At 49.5% G+C, this 17,588-nt stretch overlaps 1 protein-coding gene across 1 annotated transcript in view; it reads right to left on the reverse strand.

Moving 5' to 3' along the window:
* Positions 1-17,588, reverse strand: part of RAB11FIP3 (RAB11 family interacting protein 3) — a 62,666-nt gene that overhangs the window by 29,192 nt on the left and 15,886 nt on the right. The window contains exons 2-3 of the mRNA XM_056866264.1: positions 15,034-15,127; positions 9,756-9,856 (exon numbers count right to left, since the gene is read on the reverse strand). Of these exons, the coding sequence (XP_056722242.1) occupies positions 9,756-9,856; positions 15,034-15,127 (195 nt within the window). The remainder of the gene's footprint in view (positions 1-9,755; positions 9,857-15,033; positions 15,128-17,588) is intronic.

A 17,588-nucleotide genomic window follows, 5' to 3' on the forward strand; every position in this document is an offset into this window, starting at 1 on the left:
CAGAGGAGCCGCAACCCGTGGAGCAAGGGTGCATCTACGCTATTCAAAGCATCCGGCTAACAAGACAAACTGTAATACAAGCATTTAAAAAAAAAATCAAAAGTGGAACTTGCCAATGGCAGTCAAAAACAGTAAACAATTCAACCCTCCTTCCTTCACAAACATCAATAACAGTTCTATATACGCTATTATTATCTATATAGATTATTATCTTGGAAATTGTAGTTTCAAGGGCATCCCTGCAGGGAAACAAAGAGGGTCACATCCTGATGATTTCCCATCAGTTCCTATTTTGAAAAGTTCCAGCGATGATGTCACGGCGTGGCCTTCCCTTGGCCTTCCTACACTAGAATCATAGAGTTGGAAGGGACCTCCAGGGTCATCGAGTCCAACCCCCTGCACAATGCAGGAAACTCACAACTACCTCCCGCCCACATACACCCAATGACCCCCTACTCCACGCCCAGAAGATGGCCAAGATGCCCTCCCTCTCATCATCTGCCTAAGCTCATAGAATCAGCATTGCTGACAGATGGCCATCTAGCCTCCGCTTAAAAACTCGAGGAAGCCTGTTCCACTGAGGAACCGCTCTAACTTGTTAGAAAATTCTTCCTAATGTCTAGACGGGAACTCTTTTGATTTAATTTCAACCTGTTGGTTCTCGTCCGATCTTCTGGGGCAACATATACGACAGCCCTTCAAGTACTTGAAGGTGGTTATCATATCCCCTCTGCAGGCTAAACATACCCAGCTCCTTCAACCTTTCCTCATAGGACTTGGTCTCCAGACCCCTCGCCATCTTTGTTGCCCTCCTCTGGACCCGTTCCAGCTTGTCTACATCCTTCTTAAATTGCGGTGCCCAAAACTGAACACAGACTCTAGGTCACCACTACAGGTCTGCAGTCGGGATGACTGCAGACCCTCCCCAACTGGGAAGCCGAGCTGAACCCCAGGCCAAGATCTACTCTTTCTCGGCAATCTCAGCTCAAAGAGCAGAACTGGAAGAGCCCGACAGAACCTCCTGAAAGCGTACGACGCTCCCCAGACACCAAAATGTGCGAGACAGAGGTCAGTGTTGTGCAGAAGGCCTGGGATTTTTATTTGGCCGGACCTGGACTACAGCCAGCCCAAATGGCACTGCTTGGTTGGACAGAGTAGTCAAAGAGCCGATGGTGGCATGAGGAGCTCGCTGCCCACCACTTACATGCCTGATAGAACCTACACCAACGTGCAGGGTAGCAGTAGCCTCACCCAGTGCTTTATGGAGAAATGACCAGTCCCTGCCACAAGATCCCTGCAGCTCTGGAGGCCTCGCCTCAAAAAGGATGTGGACAGAATCAAGCGGGCGTACAGGACAGCGACAAGGATGATCAGGGGCCTGTAGACCGAGCCCTAGGAGGAAAGGTGGAGGGACTTGGGAATGTTCAGTCTAGAAAAGAGGAGGATAAGGGGGGACATGATTGTTGTCTTTAAGTATTTGAAAGGTTATTACTTGGTGGAGGGCAGGGAGCTGTTCCTGTTGGCAGCAGAGGACAGGACCCACAGTGATGGGTTTAGATTATGACTGGAAAGGTACCAGCTGGATATTAGGGAAACATTTTTTACAGTAGGAGTTGTTCGACAGTGGAAATGGCTACCTAGAGAAGTGGTGAGCTCCCCCTCAATAGCAGTCTTTAAGCAGAGGCTGGACAAGCTCTTGTCAGGGATGCTCTAGGCTGATCCTGCATTAAGCAGGGGGTTGGACTAGGTGGCCTGTATGGCCCCTTCCAACTCTATTATTCTAAGATGCCAAGACTGTACATTATCTACAGAGGGACAAATTACTCCAACACAGAGATTTCTTGTACTTGCAAGTACTAGTGTTTAAACAATAGACTGGTCTGTTCCCATGACCCCTCTAGACCCACAACTGCTATCCATAAGAACATAAGAAAAGCCCTGCTGGATCAGACCAAGGACCATCAAGTCCAGCAGTCTGTTCACACAGCAGCCAACCAGGGGCCTCTAGGAAGCCCCCAAACAAGACGACTGCAGCAGCATCGCCCTGCCTGTGCTCCACAGCACCTAAAATAATAGGCCTGCTCCTCTGATCCCGGAGATAATAGGGATGCATCATGACTAGTATCCATTTTAACTAGTAGCCATGAATTACCCCTCTCCTCCATGAACATGTCCACTCCCCTCTCAACGCCTTCCAAGTTGGCAGCCATCACCACATCCTGGGACAGGGAGTTCCACAATTTAACTACGCATTGTGTGAAGACATACTTCCTTTTACCAGTTTTGAATCTCTCACTCCCCAGCTTCAGCAGATGTTCTAGTATAATGGGAGAGGGAGAAAAGCTTCTCCCTGACCACTCTCTCCACACCATGCATAATTTTATAGACCTTTATCATGTCTCCCCTTAGCCACCTTCTTTCCAAGCTAAACAGCCCTAAGCGTCTTAACCGCTCCCCATAGGGCACATCCAACCAGATGTGTACCCCCCTTTCAACAGGAGAGACTGAATCTCTGCCTTCCAAGCATGCTGGCTCCCCCCCCCCCCATCCAGTCAACTGAGACATTCCCCTGGAAAAGGCTGAAGGGCTACCTGATAATGGTAGCAAGCCGCTCTTAAGAGATCTGGATCCACAAGGTTCCTGAACACAACGTTTCAAATACCGGTGCAGCCATCTGGTGCCACTCAGAATAAGCGTGTCTTGGCAAGGAGGAAGGGATGCCAGCTTCAAGACCAACAGGTCGCCTACTGCGCCTACCAGGTGGAGGATCCTAAATCTTCTGAACGTACAAACAGCCGTGCTGGGACAAACCAATAGTCTCCGCAGCGTGTTTCGCACAGAGGCTGACCAGGTACCCTGGGAACACCCCCACCCCCACCCAAGCAAGGCACGGAGGCCAAAGACTCCCCCCGTTGTTGTGCCAGGCATTCAGAGGGTCACTGCCTCTGAACATGGAGGTTCCCTTTCGCCACTGACAGACCGGTCTTGCATGACCACTTCTAATCCTCTTTTAAAACAAACTACCCCCCTCTTGGACAACATTACATCCCACAGCGAAGTAACGTTGGACCTTCTGAGTCCACTGTAAGGAAAGCGAGCTGTCAAGAAACTTCCCGGCTTTACCTGCTAGCAAAGGAATTCAACCAGCAATAAATATATAAGTCCATATTACTTCCGTAAACTGCAGTCAGGCCTTAGGTCAGTTGCCAAGGTGAATTTAAAAAACACACAACCAGGGACAAATAAATAGCAATAGTATTACTGAACCCAGCATAATTCACAGTATCAGTGAATCAATAGCTACCCAAACTTTTTGTTAACTGCTTGCGCCGAACCTCACTTGCGGCAGAAATTTTTTTCCAGGTGCACTGCCCTACCCGGCTTCTTCCTGGAGGAATTCTACGTACTTCAGACTATTGTCAACATCCACCTTCTCAACCCAGAGGTGGAGAGAGCCCCTTTGCAGGTGAACTGCGTGCAGAAACTGAGCCCTCCTACCTCTCCCAGCGCCACCAAGGTGGGACGAGCATCCGCCCCCCTGCCGACTCAGACTGAATTTCCTCAGGGCGAAACATCCGGCACCCCTCCCTCCTCCGCCAGACTCGGGGATTCCAGTTCGGGATCGGGATCGCGCCCACCGACCTGCCCGGCCTTGCTCGGAAGCAGGAAGGACCGTGCTGCGCCCTGAGGCATGCGAAGAGTTCGCTCGGGAAGGGAAAAGTCCACCTCTCTGGGTACGCTCCGTTTAGAAGGGGAGGGGAAAAAAACACACACACACACTTCCAGGTTACTGCCCAGGACCAGGAGGAGGAGAAAAGCAAAATCAGGAAGTATACTAAGCTGGTAACCTCAGGTCTCTCAACAGAGTTCCTTTTGTTCTCAGACTCCCCAGATAACCATATGTGAGCTAATCCAAACCCCCCCACCACCAAATATTTCAGCAGGATGGCTTGACTGGCGCCCCACCCACCCACCCCGCACTCAACGCAAAAGCTCTTTGCTTTTGAAAGAGGAGAGCGAGCTAGCAAAGGTATGGGTCAAACCCCAACTTGGCTCAAGGGCTCCCTACCATCCCGCCCTTTCCCGTAGAAACACCGAAACCAAAGTTTGGCAGAAGGCCCGAGGGCTGACAAATGGAAAGATCTCTTAGGTGACGTGGTGCACGCGTGGTGTTGGCTACTCTGGGATACAGAGAGGGTTGCCAGCTTAAAGAGCTTTAAAGGGGCGAGGCAAATTCTTGCGTAAGCCTACTGAGAAGCTGCGACAGATCAGTGGAGCCTCCAGGTTCAGTGGCAGTATACCTCTTAACAGTTGCTGCCACAAGATGGACAGGGAGGGGGTTGCTGGCTTCACATCTAGCATTTTTAGCCCGCTCTTTCATCCCAAACGCCGCTCGAGAAGAATCAGCAGCCCCCCCTGAAGTACTGGTTCACTGCCGCTCTTCTGCAATTAAAAAAAAATTAAGCACCTCCCTTTCATAGCAAAGTGCGAGGATAAACGGTAATATAGTAACGAGGAATTGTTCATGAGGGGCATTTTTATTAATGGTTGTCGTTTTAATGCCTGGAAACGTTTAGGCAGTTTTCAATTGCCTTTTTTTATAATACGCATTATACAGTCCTTCACTGTTATGTGCATTGTACCTTTTTTCCAATCCGGGTTTATTGTTTCGTTTATTTTGGCCTCGTGGTGTTTTTAACGTTCTTTGATTCCGCGATCTGCCTCGAGACCCTCAGCGACAAAGGCGGACTTGTAAACGAAGCCGGCGAAATAAATCGAGTCTGCAGGGACTCAGGCATTTGGGCTTAGAAAAGTTCATTACAGCTTGTTCAGAGTCTGTTTGCCCAGACTGCAGCCTTTGACTTGGGGGGGGGGGGTGTCATCAATCACCGCCCTTCCCAGCATAAGCCAGGTCAATTTCCTAGGTCACCGAAAACAGCCAACTGCGCTGGATCCCGGAAAAGGGATTTGTGGGATTTGCGGCTACAGGTTTCCCTCTCGCGGCAGAAGGCATCCCATTGCCGGGCTGATGAACAATAATACAAACAGCACCGCTATGTGAAATATAACACAACAAATGCAATCAACACAGATGGCCAACCTTAAATTACTAACTTGTTATGTATTAACATGCAAGCATCTAATAGTCTGAAATTGACAAATATACAAGAAGACAACCAATACCAGGTAAGTAAAAAGGTAAAGGTCCCCTGCGCAAGCACCGGGTCGTTCCTGACCCATGGGGTGACGTCACATCCCGACCTTTCCTAGGCAGACTTTGTTTGCGGGGTGGTTTGCCAGTGCCTTCCCCAGTCGTCTCCCCTTTACCCCCAGCAAGCTGGGTCCTCATTTGACCTCGGAAGGATGGAAGGCGGAGTCCACCTTGAGCCGGCTATCTGAAACCGACTCCCGTCGGGATTGAACTCAGGTTGTGAGCAGAGCTTAGACTGTAGCTTACCACTCTGCGCCACTGGCTCATACCAGGAAGTACCAAGGGTAATAACCCACAGGGGGATTATGTACAGCAAGGTTAAGTGTAACGTCAAGTCCATTAAATTCCAAAGCTATTATAAAGTTCCAAAGTGATCTCCACTGAACTGTATTAGAAAACCACTCTGAACTGGGCTGTTGAGGCGAAGACTGTCTTCTAAAAAATTAGCTGTTTCGTCTGATGACTTTCTCAGTTCCTTTCATTTCTTCTTATATCTACATGCCTCCTTGTCTCAAAACAGTACGCAATAATGACTCAAGATTCTGTTACAGCTATATATTTTCATAGTTCCAGCCTGGAACATGTTAATACATAACGGTAATTTAAGGTTGAACACATGAAGCTGCCTGCTGAATCAGACCCTCGGTCCATCAAAGTCAGTATTGCCTACTCAGGCCCGCAGTGGCTCTCCAGGGTCTCAGGAAGGGTCTTTCCCATCACTTACTTGCCTGGTCTCTTTAACTGAAGATGCCGGGGATTGAACCCGGGACTTTCTGCATGCCAAGCAGAGGCTCTGCCACTGAGCCACAGCTCAGGTTGGCCATCTGTGTTGATCTCATTTGTTGGGCTGATGGAGAGGCACCCCAAAAACCATCCCCGCTCCCAGCTACGCACGAGGCCGCCTCCCCATGCAGAGCCGGAGTCCAGATTTAGGAGATCTACAGGTTCAGGGCAGCCGCGGCCACCTGACATTCCTCACGTCCTCAGAGCCCACGCGCAGTCTCCAAGTAATCATTTGCAGAAGTTGAAACGGACACGGCAACGGCCTCTTCTGCGCTCCCCAGCACGCACGCACAGGACTAATTCGAACCCAGCCCGAACTGCGCCACTTCTGAAAACCAGCGCAGTTTCGCACAATCGGATGGTCCTCAGCTTAAAAACCACCACCGCCGCCCTGCATTCAGAACACCAAGCATTTTGGTTGGAAGGCTAAGCTTATAAAAACCAGCAGAGAGAAGAGTTTTGGGGTGGAATGGAAGAATATTTACAGTATTTGCTCAAGTGCAAGACTAGGTCCCCTACCACCACCACCACACACAGGAACGCCGTTAAAAAAAGGGGGGGTTCACTATACATTCATATTCAAGTTACAGTTACGTTCAATTATTTATTTTGGCGTACAACATTTTAAAGGGGGGGTTGGCCTTACATTCAGGGCCGTCTTCCATTTGAGTAAATATGATTCAACTCCTCCCGCAGTCTGAAGGACTACCAGTTTACCAGCTGAGAAAAGAAAGCCGGGTCATGCAAGTTTCTCTTGCCAAAACAAACTTGGCAGTTTCCCCAAAAGACTCTCGACCGCCGGCTCCAACCAAGGCACGCCCTCGGCGTCTTCCTTATGGACCTAAAAAAATCAGTTCCGAGAGCAACCCCGGCTATGCAGTTTCCCGAGCGCTAATTTCCACATAGGGAAACACACGTGCGCATTGACATATGAGACGGTTCTGTTTGCACCATCTTAAGATCTCCCGTGCCAACGTGCAAGTCACAAACATGAACACACCAGGTTGGTTTTGCTGCTACAAAACACAATCCTGCTGATGCTTTCCTAACCCGTCCAGCCGAGTAGGCACGCAGGACACCCCTGCCGGGCTTGGGAGCGGGTACGAGGGGGCACGACAAGGGCAATGATTGAAAATAACTTACGAAGCCAACTCAAGGACTCTGATTTCACAGACAGAACCATCCCAGCATACAGAAGAAGAAGAGTTGGTTTTTATATGCCGACTTTCTCTACCACTTAAGGCAGAATCAAACTGGCTTACAATCACCTTCCCTTCCACTCCCCACAACAGACACCCTGTGAGGTAGGTGGGGCTGAAAGAGTTCAGAGAGAATTGTGACTAGCCCAAGGTCACCCAGCTGGCTTCATGTGTAAGAATAGGGAAACCAACCCAGTTCACCAGACTAGGGTCCGCCGCTCATGTGGAGGAGTGGGGAATCAAACCCGCTTCTCCAGATTAGAGGTCACCACTCCAAACCACTGCTCTTAACCACTATACCACGCTGGCTCTCCTTACACGCTGGCCAAGCCTGCCTTGGCGTAGGGTTGCCATCTCCGGAAAATACCTGGAGATTTGGGGGATGGAGCCTAGGGAGGGCGGGGTTTGAGGAGGGGATGAGGCAACAGAGTCCACCCTCCAAAGCGGCCATTTTCCTCCAGGGGAACTTATCTCGATCGCCTGGAGATCAGTCGGGATAGCGGGCCTGGAAGAACGTCAGCTCGGCAAGACTATCTTTGCTCATTTGCTTGCAGCGCTCTCCCAGGAGTCCAGCACGTTTCTGCCCAAGGGTTTCCAGCAAACAGGTTTTGTTTCTTCCTTTCTTTCAAAAGGAAGCTCACCTGCTCCGCACGTAGATGTGGTTGACGGGCAGCCTGGATATATCGCAAAAGTCCTCTTGAACAGGTAGACAGACAGCCTCTTGAACTCTGCCCTGTCTCTTTTGACCTGTTCAAACACTGGACTGTTTTAAACCCTGGACTATTTGAAACCCTGACCTGTTTAAACCCTGCACAATTCCAACTATTTGTTGTCTTACGTCTTCTTCTTCTTTTAAGTCAAGCTTTCATAGCTAATGTCCTGGTTAAACGTATATACACATGCAACTGTGCCCATACAGCCAATGCCCCAAATACATCTGCACCATCGTACCGAATCAGCGAATACAGGCCGACCTTCCATCGCAGACGCATGCCGAGCAGGAAAAGCAGAATATAAATTTTAAAAATAAGCGGAGCCGGCCACAAAAATGGTTGTCACCGCTTAACTTTGGTAACACGGTGCAGATCCTCGTGCTCTGGGGGCCACTGCTGCCAAAGCAACAATTATTTAAAAAAAATCTGCACAGCCAATCAAATCTCCAATAGCTGAATACGAAAGCCTTTATTGCCTTTAAAAGGGAAATCGTACAGCAAAGTTTACAGCAAAATCACGATATAAAGGCATGCAGATACCATACGATAAAGTTTACTATAAAATAATTTTTAAAAGAACATACGAATCCCACTGGATTGGTTACCTGCTTATTCAATCCTGACTTAACCGTTATATGGTGCGGCGTAACAGTCACGTTCCCTAATTCCCTTCCCACCGAGTCAATAATTGTTGGGTCCCACGTGGTCATAAGGTGGAACACCTTTGATTTGGTAGGTAACCATTCCCCATCAGCAGGTAACGGGTCTATGAGATTAGAATGGCCCCTATCGTAGAACGGACACTTAAGGAGGATATGTGATTTCTATGTATCCCTCCCCACATGGGCAGACCCTATCATAGAATCCTAGAGTTGGAAGGGATCACCAGGGTCATCTAGTCCAACCCCCTGCACAATGCAGGAAATTTACAACTACTGCCCCTCCCCACACCCCCAGTGACCCCCACAACATGCCCAGAAGATGACCAAGATGCCTTCCCTCTCATCATCTGCCAGAGTTCATAGAATCAGCATTGCTACAGATGACCATCTAGCCTCTGCTTAGAAACCTCCAGGGAAGGAGAGCTTACCACCTCCAGAGGAAGCCTGTTCCACTGAGGAAACGCTCTAACTGTTAGAATATTCTTCCTAATGTCTAGACTGAAACTCTTTTGATTTAATTTCAACCTGTTGTTTCTGATCCGACCTTCTGGGGCCACAGAAAACAACTCGGCACCATCCTCTATATGACAGCCCTTCAAGTACTTGAAGATGGTTATCATATCCCTTCTCAGTCTTCTCCTCTTCAGGCTAAACATACCCAGCTCCTTCAGCCCTTTCTCATAGGACTTGGTCTCCAGGCCCCCCAGATATGCAACTTTACTGAATCTTCCATATAGCAATGCAGATTGAATCTAGCGAGCATACATGCTCTTCACTGTTGGGGTACAGTTAGGCCCGTGAAATACTGAGCCACGGATTGTTTATAAGGACAAGGCTCCCAGCACAGGGGCGAACATCTACTACTTGCCTTCTCCAATAGTCAAATCAGAAGCCTGGCTGGGCAAAAGCCCTACCTGGCCCCACCCACTTCCTAACCCTCCCCCCCACACAAACACATTTCCATTGCTCTTCCCTGCTGCACAAACCAAACCCTACACGTTAGATTAGCTCCCACCCACCCCCAAGCTCACAATTTTAAAGCATATTTTTTTGTCTGCATCGACTGCATATTAAAAGGCATCAAAGGAACAAAAATTGGGAACGTTAATGAACACATGCGCATGAAGAATAAGATGCAAACAATGGGGGAAAGGAAACAGAAGAGGGCGCATTTGCATTTCCCTACCTCAAACGTGACAAAGTCATCAAACTCGTCGGGACAGGCGGACGGCGGCAGCTCCTCCTCGCGGGTGTACCCCATCGTACACAGCTGGCTGTCGGGATCCGCTGCAAAAAAGGAAGAAGAGGAGAAGAATACAGAAGCGTTACAGGAGAGCAAGGCCTTCCGGATCATTTGCACGTCTGAACAACTCTCCTCCTCCGGCAAACCTCAAGCAAGGTCGCAGAGAATGAGTCTTGGAGAAGTGTAACTGGGGAAGGGGTGGTGGTGGAAAAAATAGTCCTGCTGGTTCAAAGCAGACTCCCCGCTGATTCTCTCTCTCTCTTTCTCTCTCGTGGATCTGCAGCTCTGCCTGGCCTCCTTCCAGTAAGCCTCCGCCGGGGACTGGTAACCCTGCCGCATATCTGCGTCAGATGGGACCGGAGCGCTCAAACCTTTCCCGATGCACAGAAAAACTACCGGACTGCGAGGAGACGCTTACTGAATGACTGTAACTCTCAGAAAGGCTTACAGAAGAAGAAAAGTTGGTTTTTATATGCCGACTTTCTCTACCACTTAAGGCAGAATCAAACCGGCTTACGATCACCTTCCCCGTCCCCTCCCCACCACAGACACCCTGGGAGGTAGGTGGGGCTGAGAGAGCCGTGACTAGCCCGAGGTCACCCAGCTGGCTTCGTGAGTAGCAGTGGGGAAACCAATCCAGTTCACCAGATTAGCCTCCGCCGCTCATGTGGAGGAACGAGGAATCAAACCCGGCTCTCCAGATCAGAGTCCACCGCTCCAAACCACCGCTCTTAACCTTCCCCTCAGCCATGACTCCTGAAAGCCAGCCCCTCTGGTGACTCCCTCACTTTAAGGCATCTTATAGAATTATAGAGTTGGAAGGGACCACCAAGGTCATCTAGTCCAACCCCCTTCACAATGCAGGAACCTCACAACCACCTCCCACACACACACACACACACACACACACACCGCAGTGACCCCTACTCCATGCCCAGAAGATGGCCAAGATGCCCTCCCTCTCATGAACTGCCCAAGGTCACAGAGTCAGCATCGCATCTTGCAGCGGATCACAGGAGAGAAAGACGTTGACCTCAGGAATGCTGGAAAGGCCCTAGTGCGGACATACCCCTACCAAACCATCCTTAGAAGCCAAGCGGGTCATCGTCCGGTTCCGTCAACAGATAATTACAAAAACAACTCCCCCACCACCACCACCCAACTACTCGTTCCAAGAGCTTTTTCAATAAGAAAGGCGAGTCGCCTCGGCAATACCAACCCCGAGTGCCGAGACCCACGGCGCGGCAAAAGTGTGGCTTTGCTCTCCAGCTTGAATGCCCCGCCCCGAGGACTTCCAACTGGTCACAGCGAGGCCCATCTAGTTTGGGATTTCCTCAAAGGGGGCCTCGGCGGAGACCACTAGGGCCAAACGGCAGTGGCGGTTCTTCAAAAGCTGGCTAGCTTCTCCGCCATCGGCTTCCAGATGTAATTCGAGTTGACACTTTTGATCTTTCGGGCGCTTCGCGGCTCCCAGCGCCCAACAGCCAGCTTGCCAGCTCTCCCAATTTAGGACTCTGCGCTCTATTGTTCCCAGCACTTAGACCTACTGAATTTATAATCCGCGGGGACAAAACCGGCTGTTGCGGAATCCGTCTTTTGTGCGCCAGTTGCATCCGTAAAGAGAGACACTTTTGCAAAGAAGAATAGCCTGTTATGCAAATTAAACTATTCAGCAGATGTCAACAGCCGCCAAAATCTCACAAGGGGGGCGGGGGTAACGGTCAGATCTCGGCCAGGATCCATTAGCTGCCCTTGCTGGTACAAATTGTCCCCAAAGGCGAAGAAGTATATGCTGTACCTGGTAACTGGGTCTCACAATGTTTAGACTGAACCATTCTCATGGTTGCTAACAGATACCATTGAGGATGCTATAATTACTGTTAAGGCAAAAGCTAGTATAGCGTAGTGACTCAACCGTCAAACTAGGAGGAGTGAGACCCGGGTTCAAATCCTCTACTTCTGTTAAGCTTGCTGGGTAGCCTTGGGCTGGTTAGTCAGCCTCACAGGGTGGTGGTTATAAAGCTCAAACAAGCAGAAAACATGAATGCATGAACACATGAAGCTGCCTTCTACTGAGTCAGACCCTCGGTCCATCAAAGCCAGTATTGTCTGCTCAGACCGGCAGCGGCTCTCCAGGGTCTCAGGCAGAGGTCTTTCACATCACCTACCTACCTGGTCCCTTTAACTGGAGATGCCGGGGATTGAACCTGGGGCCTTCTGCATGTCGAGCAGATGCTCTACCACTGAGCCTACCACTGAACCATCTAGATCACCCCGATCACACTGAGGGAGTGATAAAAAACACCATAATATAGATGGAGCTGGGAACTCCCAGTCCTGTCTGCCTTTTTGTTGGTGGGAGGGGATTTTTTCTTTGGGTGGAGGGGGGGGAAGGAATTTCTGTGCTGGCTTGTCCTAAGGCCAACCGGGCACGTGAAAGGAAGGGAGGTCACAGAGCAGGGTTGATGTGGAGGCCCCAGTGCAGAACGCATGAATTTGTCGGAACCGGGGACCGGCTCCCAGGCAGTCAAGGATGTGTTATGAACACATGAAGATGCCTTCTACTGAATCAGACCCTTGGTCCATCAAAGTCTACTCAGACCGGCAGCGGCTCTCCAGGGTCTCAGGCACAGGTCTTTCACATCACCTCCTTGCCTGGTCCCTTTTAACTGGAGATGCCGGGGGTTGAACCTGGGACCCTTCTGCATGCCAAGCAGAGGCTCTGCAACCGAGCCACAGCCCCTCCCCAGAAAAAAAACACATTTCATTGGTGGCTGCAGGATGGACCCTGGCGTGTCGCCAGATCCATGGGGAGGGCAAAGAGAAAAGTCAGCTTCAAGACAACCCGCCCAAATTCTCTCCCCAAATCATTTTATTCCCTCGATGTCACTCTTCCACCCCACTCCCACCAACGCAGAAGGCCTATTGTGAGCACCCGGTGTTGCTATGCTATCCGTTGCTAAGCTTCCCGAATTCCTGTCCAAATGAGCATCTTTGTTCTTTGAAGCCCCATGGGCGCCCAGGGAGAACCCCTTCGCTTTCTCATCAGGGCCGGCAAATGTGGCGCCGTCGCCTTGCAAACATATCCGCGCACGGCGAGGCGCACATGCGCGCTGGGGGGGGACACACGCCCTTGAATGGCTATGTCAGTATGACAAGAAGGCGTCTGCACGTATCCGGGGTTTATATATGTTCCCCACACACACACACACACACACGCAATTCCAACGCGGGCTCGGAAATCCGTCACGCAGATTAATTTCTGTTCTTGTTGAGGGCCGGGGCCCTGCTCCGCCGCCACTACCAACGGCAGCCATTCTCTGCGCAGCGAGCAGCTCGCCCACTAACGTCAGCGCCGTTCTCCACCCTGCCCACCAACGTCTCCCGTTGCCGGCTTACCAGACTCGCAACAAAAGGAACACAGCACGGCGGCCAATATTTGTGTATCAGAACAGCAAATGTAATAAATCTATAAAGTAGGACTAGGTACATACAACATCTTATGCATATCAAACATCATCATACAAAAGTCAAAACCCAACAATAATCCAATCATACACCCAATCGCAGTCCAGTCAAATATATATATTTATATTTATTTATTTATTTAATGCCAAAAAATTCCAATAACCGAGTAGAGTGGCAGTGGGGAACCAAAAATATTATATTCCTAGCTAGTAGTAATTTGTGGGGAGCAAAGGAAACGCTCAGGGGTGAAAAAATCCTTGCAAAGAACAATAAATAAAAACACAAACAGAGTTGGTGGAACACTAAGATTTCTATGCCTTCTGGTTTATGGGACATTTTCCCATTGCTACAGTATAACACACACACACACACACACACACACACCATTACAAACCAATTCTTCAACTGGCACCTCTCGGCAACAGTTTCATGTGTTTTTCATACGTTCCAAAGGCCGAGCAAGACCCACGATGCTTTTTCCCTACTCTGCAAATAGCCGCCTTGGGGAAAAGACTTGAAGCAAGGCAGGAGAACAGAAGTGGGGGGAAAACCTTGCCTCTCCTAAGCTGTTTCTGCAGTTTCCCATTAGAAGATCTTTCCTCCTCTTCTTCAAATCATCCTTCCAAAATCATCAACTTTTATTATTTTATTTTATTATTTTAATCTTAACTTTGATTTTTACCTAGAGCTGATATTGCATCGAAATAAAACGTGACTTAAAAATCTCTGTCCTCCTCCCTCCTGACGGCTAGGAGCCCTGGAAAGAAATGCACACCTCTGAGCATAATGCTACCTGTCTTTCTCCCCCACAGGAAAGGAAGAAGGGAACTGAAATAGCCAACACAGCATGAGGCAGCGGGGCACTGAGGGGTTCTAATGCCTCCCATGGCAGCCCCGACCCATAACCTCTTTCTTCTTCCGGTAACTTACAGAATTGCCAAAGAGAGGCAAAAAAAAAAAAAAAACCTCACAGAGGTGTTCAGACACAACAACAAAAAAGAGCTTTTATGAAACCACAACCAAGCCGGTTCCGGATTGGGACTTTGCGGCTGTCCACCTGTCAGGACAGATCCTCCTCTTCCTTGAGAAGGGCAGCCACCGATCTGCAATGCAGATGGGGAAGGGCTTGTGTGGAAAAAATAATCAAGTATTTATGTCACCAGAACGGCAGAAAAAGGGAGAGGTATTAAAGAAACCTCGTCGGGTGCCAAATGCGCCTTGCGCTTCTGGGAGTGATATGAAGTCAGCGAAACTCGCCTGCTTGGGCTTGAAGCGCCAGCGTATGACCGTTTTTTATTGCTGCGCTGAAGAAGCAGGCTGTAGCATTGGCACAGGGTTCCTTCTCTACACGTAAGATCTAGAATTTTAAAAAAATTAAGTGAAACTGAAGTTTTATGGAAGACCCTAGAAGACCCCCGAGTCAACAAGAGCCTTGGTACAGAGGAGATGTGAGAAGGATCCCCCTCCCCATCTCGCAACCCGTTTTCGATTCTCTTTTATGATTCTATTCTATCTTTCCTTCAGGGAACTCGGGAGCAGACTTGGTTCTGTCCTCCTCCATTTTATCTTCACAACTCCCCTGCGAGGTGGGCTGGATGGAGAGAATGCGACGGGTTCTAGTTCACCCGCTGAAATTCACAGGCGAGTGGGTAATTGGAGCCCAGATCTCCCCACACCTAATGAGATGCTTCGACAATACCTGTTCTCTTTTATTCACGCACGTGTGCACACACACACACAAAAGCAGACCAACCTCCGTTTCGGATCGCTGTTATTCCTCGATAGAAGTCTTCAAAGCTGATCACTCCGAGGCCGGTGGGATCCAGAAACTTGGTTAAGTCTTTCACCTGCAATCACAGAGACCGCAAGACTGCGTTACATCACTGGGACTCTTAGAGGCCCTGGCCTTTGATTTGACACCATACCTTCAGACACAGTATCCGGGCCCCTTTCGACAAAAATAGACAGATCCAGATTTCCCACACAAACACACACACACCCATTACGGTCCAGACTCTCCATTAGCTTTTTCAGAACTCCTAGGCTTGGATTTCCTGGTAAAGGTAAAGGTCCCCTGTGCAAGCACCAGGTCATTCCTGACCCATGGGGTGACGTCACGTCCCGACGTTTCCTAGGGAGACTTTGTTTTACGGGGTGGTTTGCCAGTAGTCTTCCCTTTACCCCCAGCAAGCTGGGTACTCGTTTTACCGACCTTGGAAGGATGGAAGGCTGAGTCTACCTTGAGCCGGCTACCTGAAACCGACTTCCGTCAGGATTGAACTCAGGTCGTGAGCAGAGCTTGGACTGCAGTACTGCAGCTTACCCCTCTGCGCCACGGGGCTCCTGAGCAGGCCATAAAACGGCCACTTAAGAAAAGGCGCACGTCCAAGGTCAGAGGGCGAAAGAGGACTTAAACACGAGAAAGCATTGCTTTTTGTAAAAATAAACGGGCAAGCAGGATCCAAAAAGGCACAGACAGGCGAAGAGGAAGAAGAAGAGGAAGAGTTGTTTTTTATATGCCAACTTTCTCTACCACTTAAGGAAGTATCAAACCAGCTTATAATCACCTTCCCCTCCCCACAACAGACACCCTGTAAGGTAGGTGGGGTTTAGAGAGTTGGAGAGAGCTGTGACTAGCCCAAGATCACCCAGCTGGATTCACGTGGAGGAGCGGGGGAAACCAACCCGGTTCACCAGATCAGAGTCCACCGCTCCAAACCACCGCTCTTAACCACTACACCACGCTGCCTCTCCCCACCTGCCAGCTCACCCCAATTAAAGGAGAATTCCACAATAAGATGCCTGAATACACAAGAACACAGAGATGCAGAACGTAAAGCTTTTGTGATTATTCAACAGTTAGTAAGAACAAAAAGAACATACAGGTTAGCACATTTCAATCTAGGACATGAAAGATTATTTAATATTTATGAAGGGTGAGACATACTGAGTGCATTTTAATCCCAACCCCTGGCCTTCAGGGCAGCAAGCGTGGCAGTCCTCCTCCCATGATACCCCTACCACAACCCTGTGAGGTAGGAGAGGCTGAGAAAGCACAACCAAACCGAACTAAAAATCCGGGCAAACAGAGAATCGAACCCAGGTCTCCCAGACCTAGTCCAACACACCACTCCGTTGGTGAGGTACACACATAAATAAGACCCCAAAAAGACAAAATGACACCTCCATTCAGGGATGCTACAGAAAGATTACCTATCCCATCGCCCGCCCCGCCCCCCGGTAACTCCCAAATACAAACTTCCTGCAAAGCCCTCTATAGTTTTTTACAGCAACACCCCGATCCAACACCGACATAAATCTTGCTAAAGTATTATTGGGGGGGGGGGGGAGACTTATATTTAATATGTTTAACCTGAAGAGGAGAAGACTGAGAGGGGATATGAGAACCATCTTCAAGTACTTGAAGGGTTGTCATATAGAGGAGGGTGCTGAGTTGTTTTCTGTTGCCCCAGAAGGTCGGGTTGAAATTAAATCAAAAGAGTTTCCGTCTAGACATCAGGAAGAATTTTCTAACAGTTAGAGAGGTTCCTTGGTGGAAGAGGCTTCCTCGGGAGGTGGTAAGTGCTCCCTCCCTGGAGGTATCTAAGCAGAGGCTAGATGGCCATCTGTCAGGAATGCTGATTCTGTGAAGTTAGGCAGGTGATGAGAGGGAGGGCATCTTGGCCATCTTCTGGGCATGGAGTAGGGGCACTGGGGGTGTGGGGGGGAGGTAGTTGTGAATTTCCTGCATTGTGCAGGAGGTTGGACTAGATGACCCTGGTGATCCCCTTTCCAACTCTGTGATTCTATGAATCTAAGACCTCTGTGTGTGAATATGAAGAGCAGTCAGCAGCCTGAAAGCATCCTGGCCATCTTCTGGGCATGGAGTAAGGTTCACTGGGGGTGTGGGGGGGAGGTAGTTGTAAATTTCCTGAATTATGCAGGGTTGGACTAGAAGACCCTGGTGGTCCCTTCCAATTCTATGATTCTATGATCCAGGAGTCGGCAAACGTTACGAACCAAACGGTGTCAAAATTCAGAGCAAGAGATCCACAATGAGCAAGGACTGATAATCCATCAAGTTTCCGCGACCCGAAAGGAAGCGACACCCATGAGGTCTCACAATAAGTAATAAATATGCCCAGGGACCCCCTGTGTGATTGGTTTAGCACACGGATATTAATCTGTGCAAGGTTTGCCCTTTGGATCCCTGGCACCAGTCTGCCTCTCTCCTTTCCCTTTCAGCAAAGCACCTCTCGGAAGCTCTTTCGTCCCATAAAAAAAGAAAAAATTGCCCGCCGCTCCCTT

Source organism: Euleptes europaea, chromosome 21 (genome assembly GCF_029931775.1).
Source record: "Euleptes europaea isolate rEulEur1 chromosome 21, rEulEur1.hap1, whole genome shotgun sequence".
Taxonomy (NCBI): Eukaryota; Metazoa; Chordata; class Lepidosauria; order Squamata; family Sphaerodactylidae; genus Euleptes; species Euleptes europaea.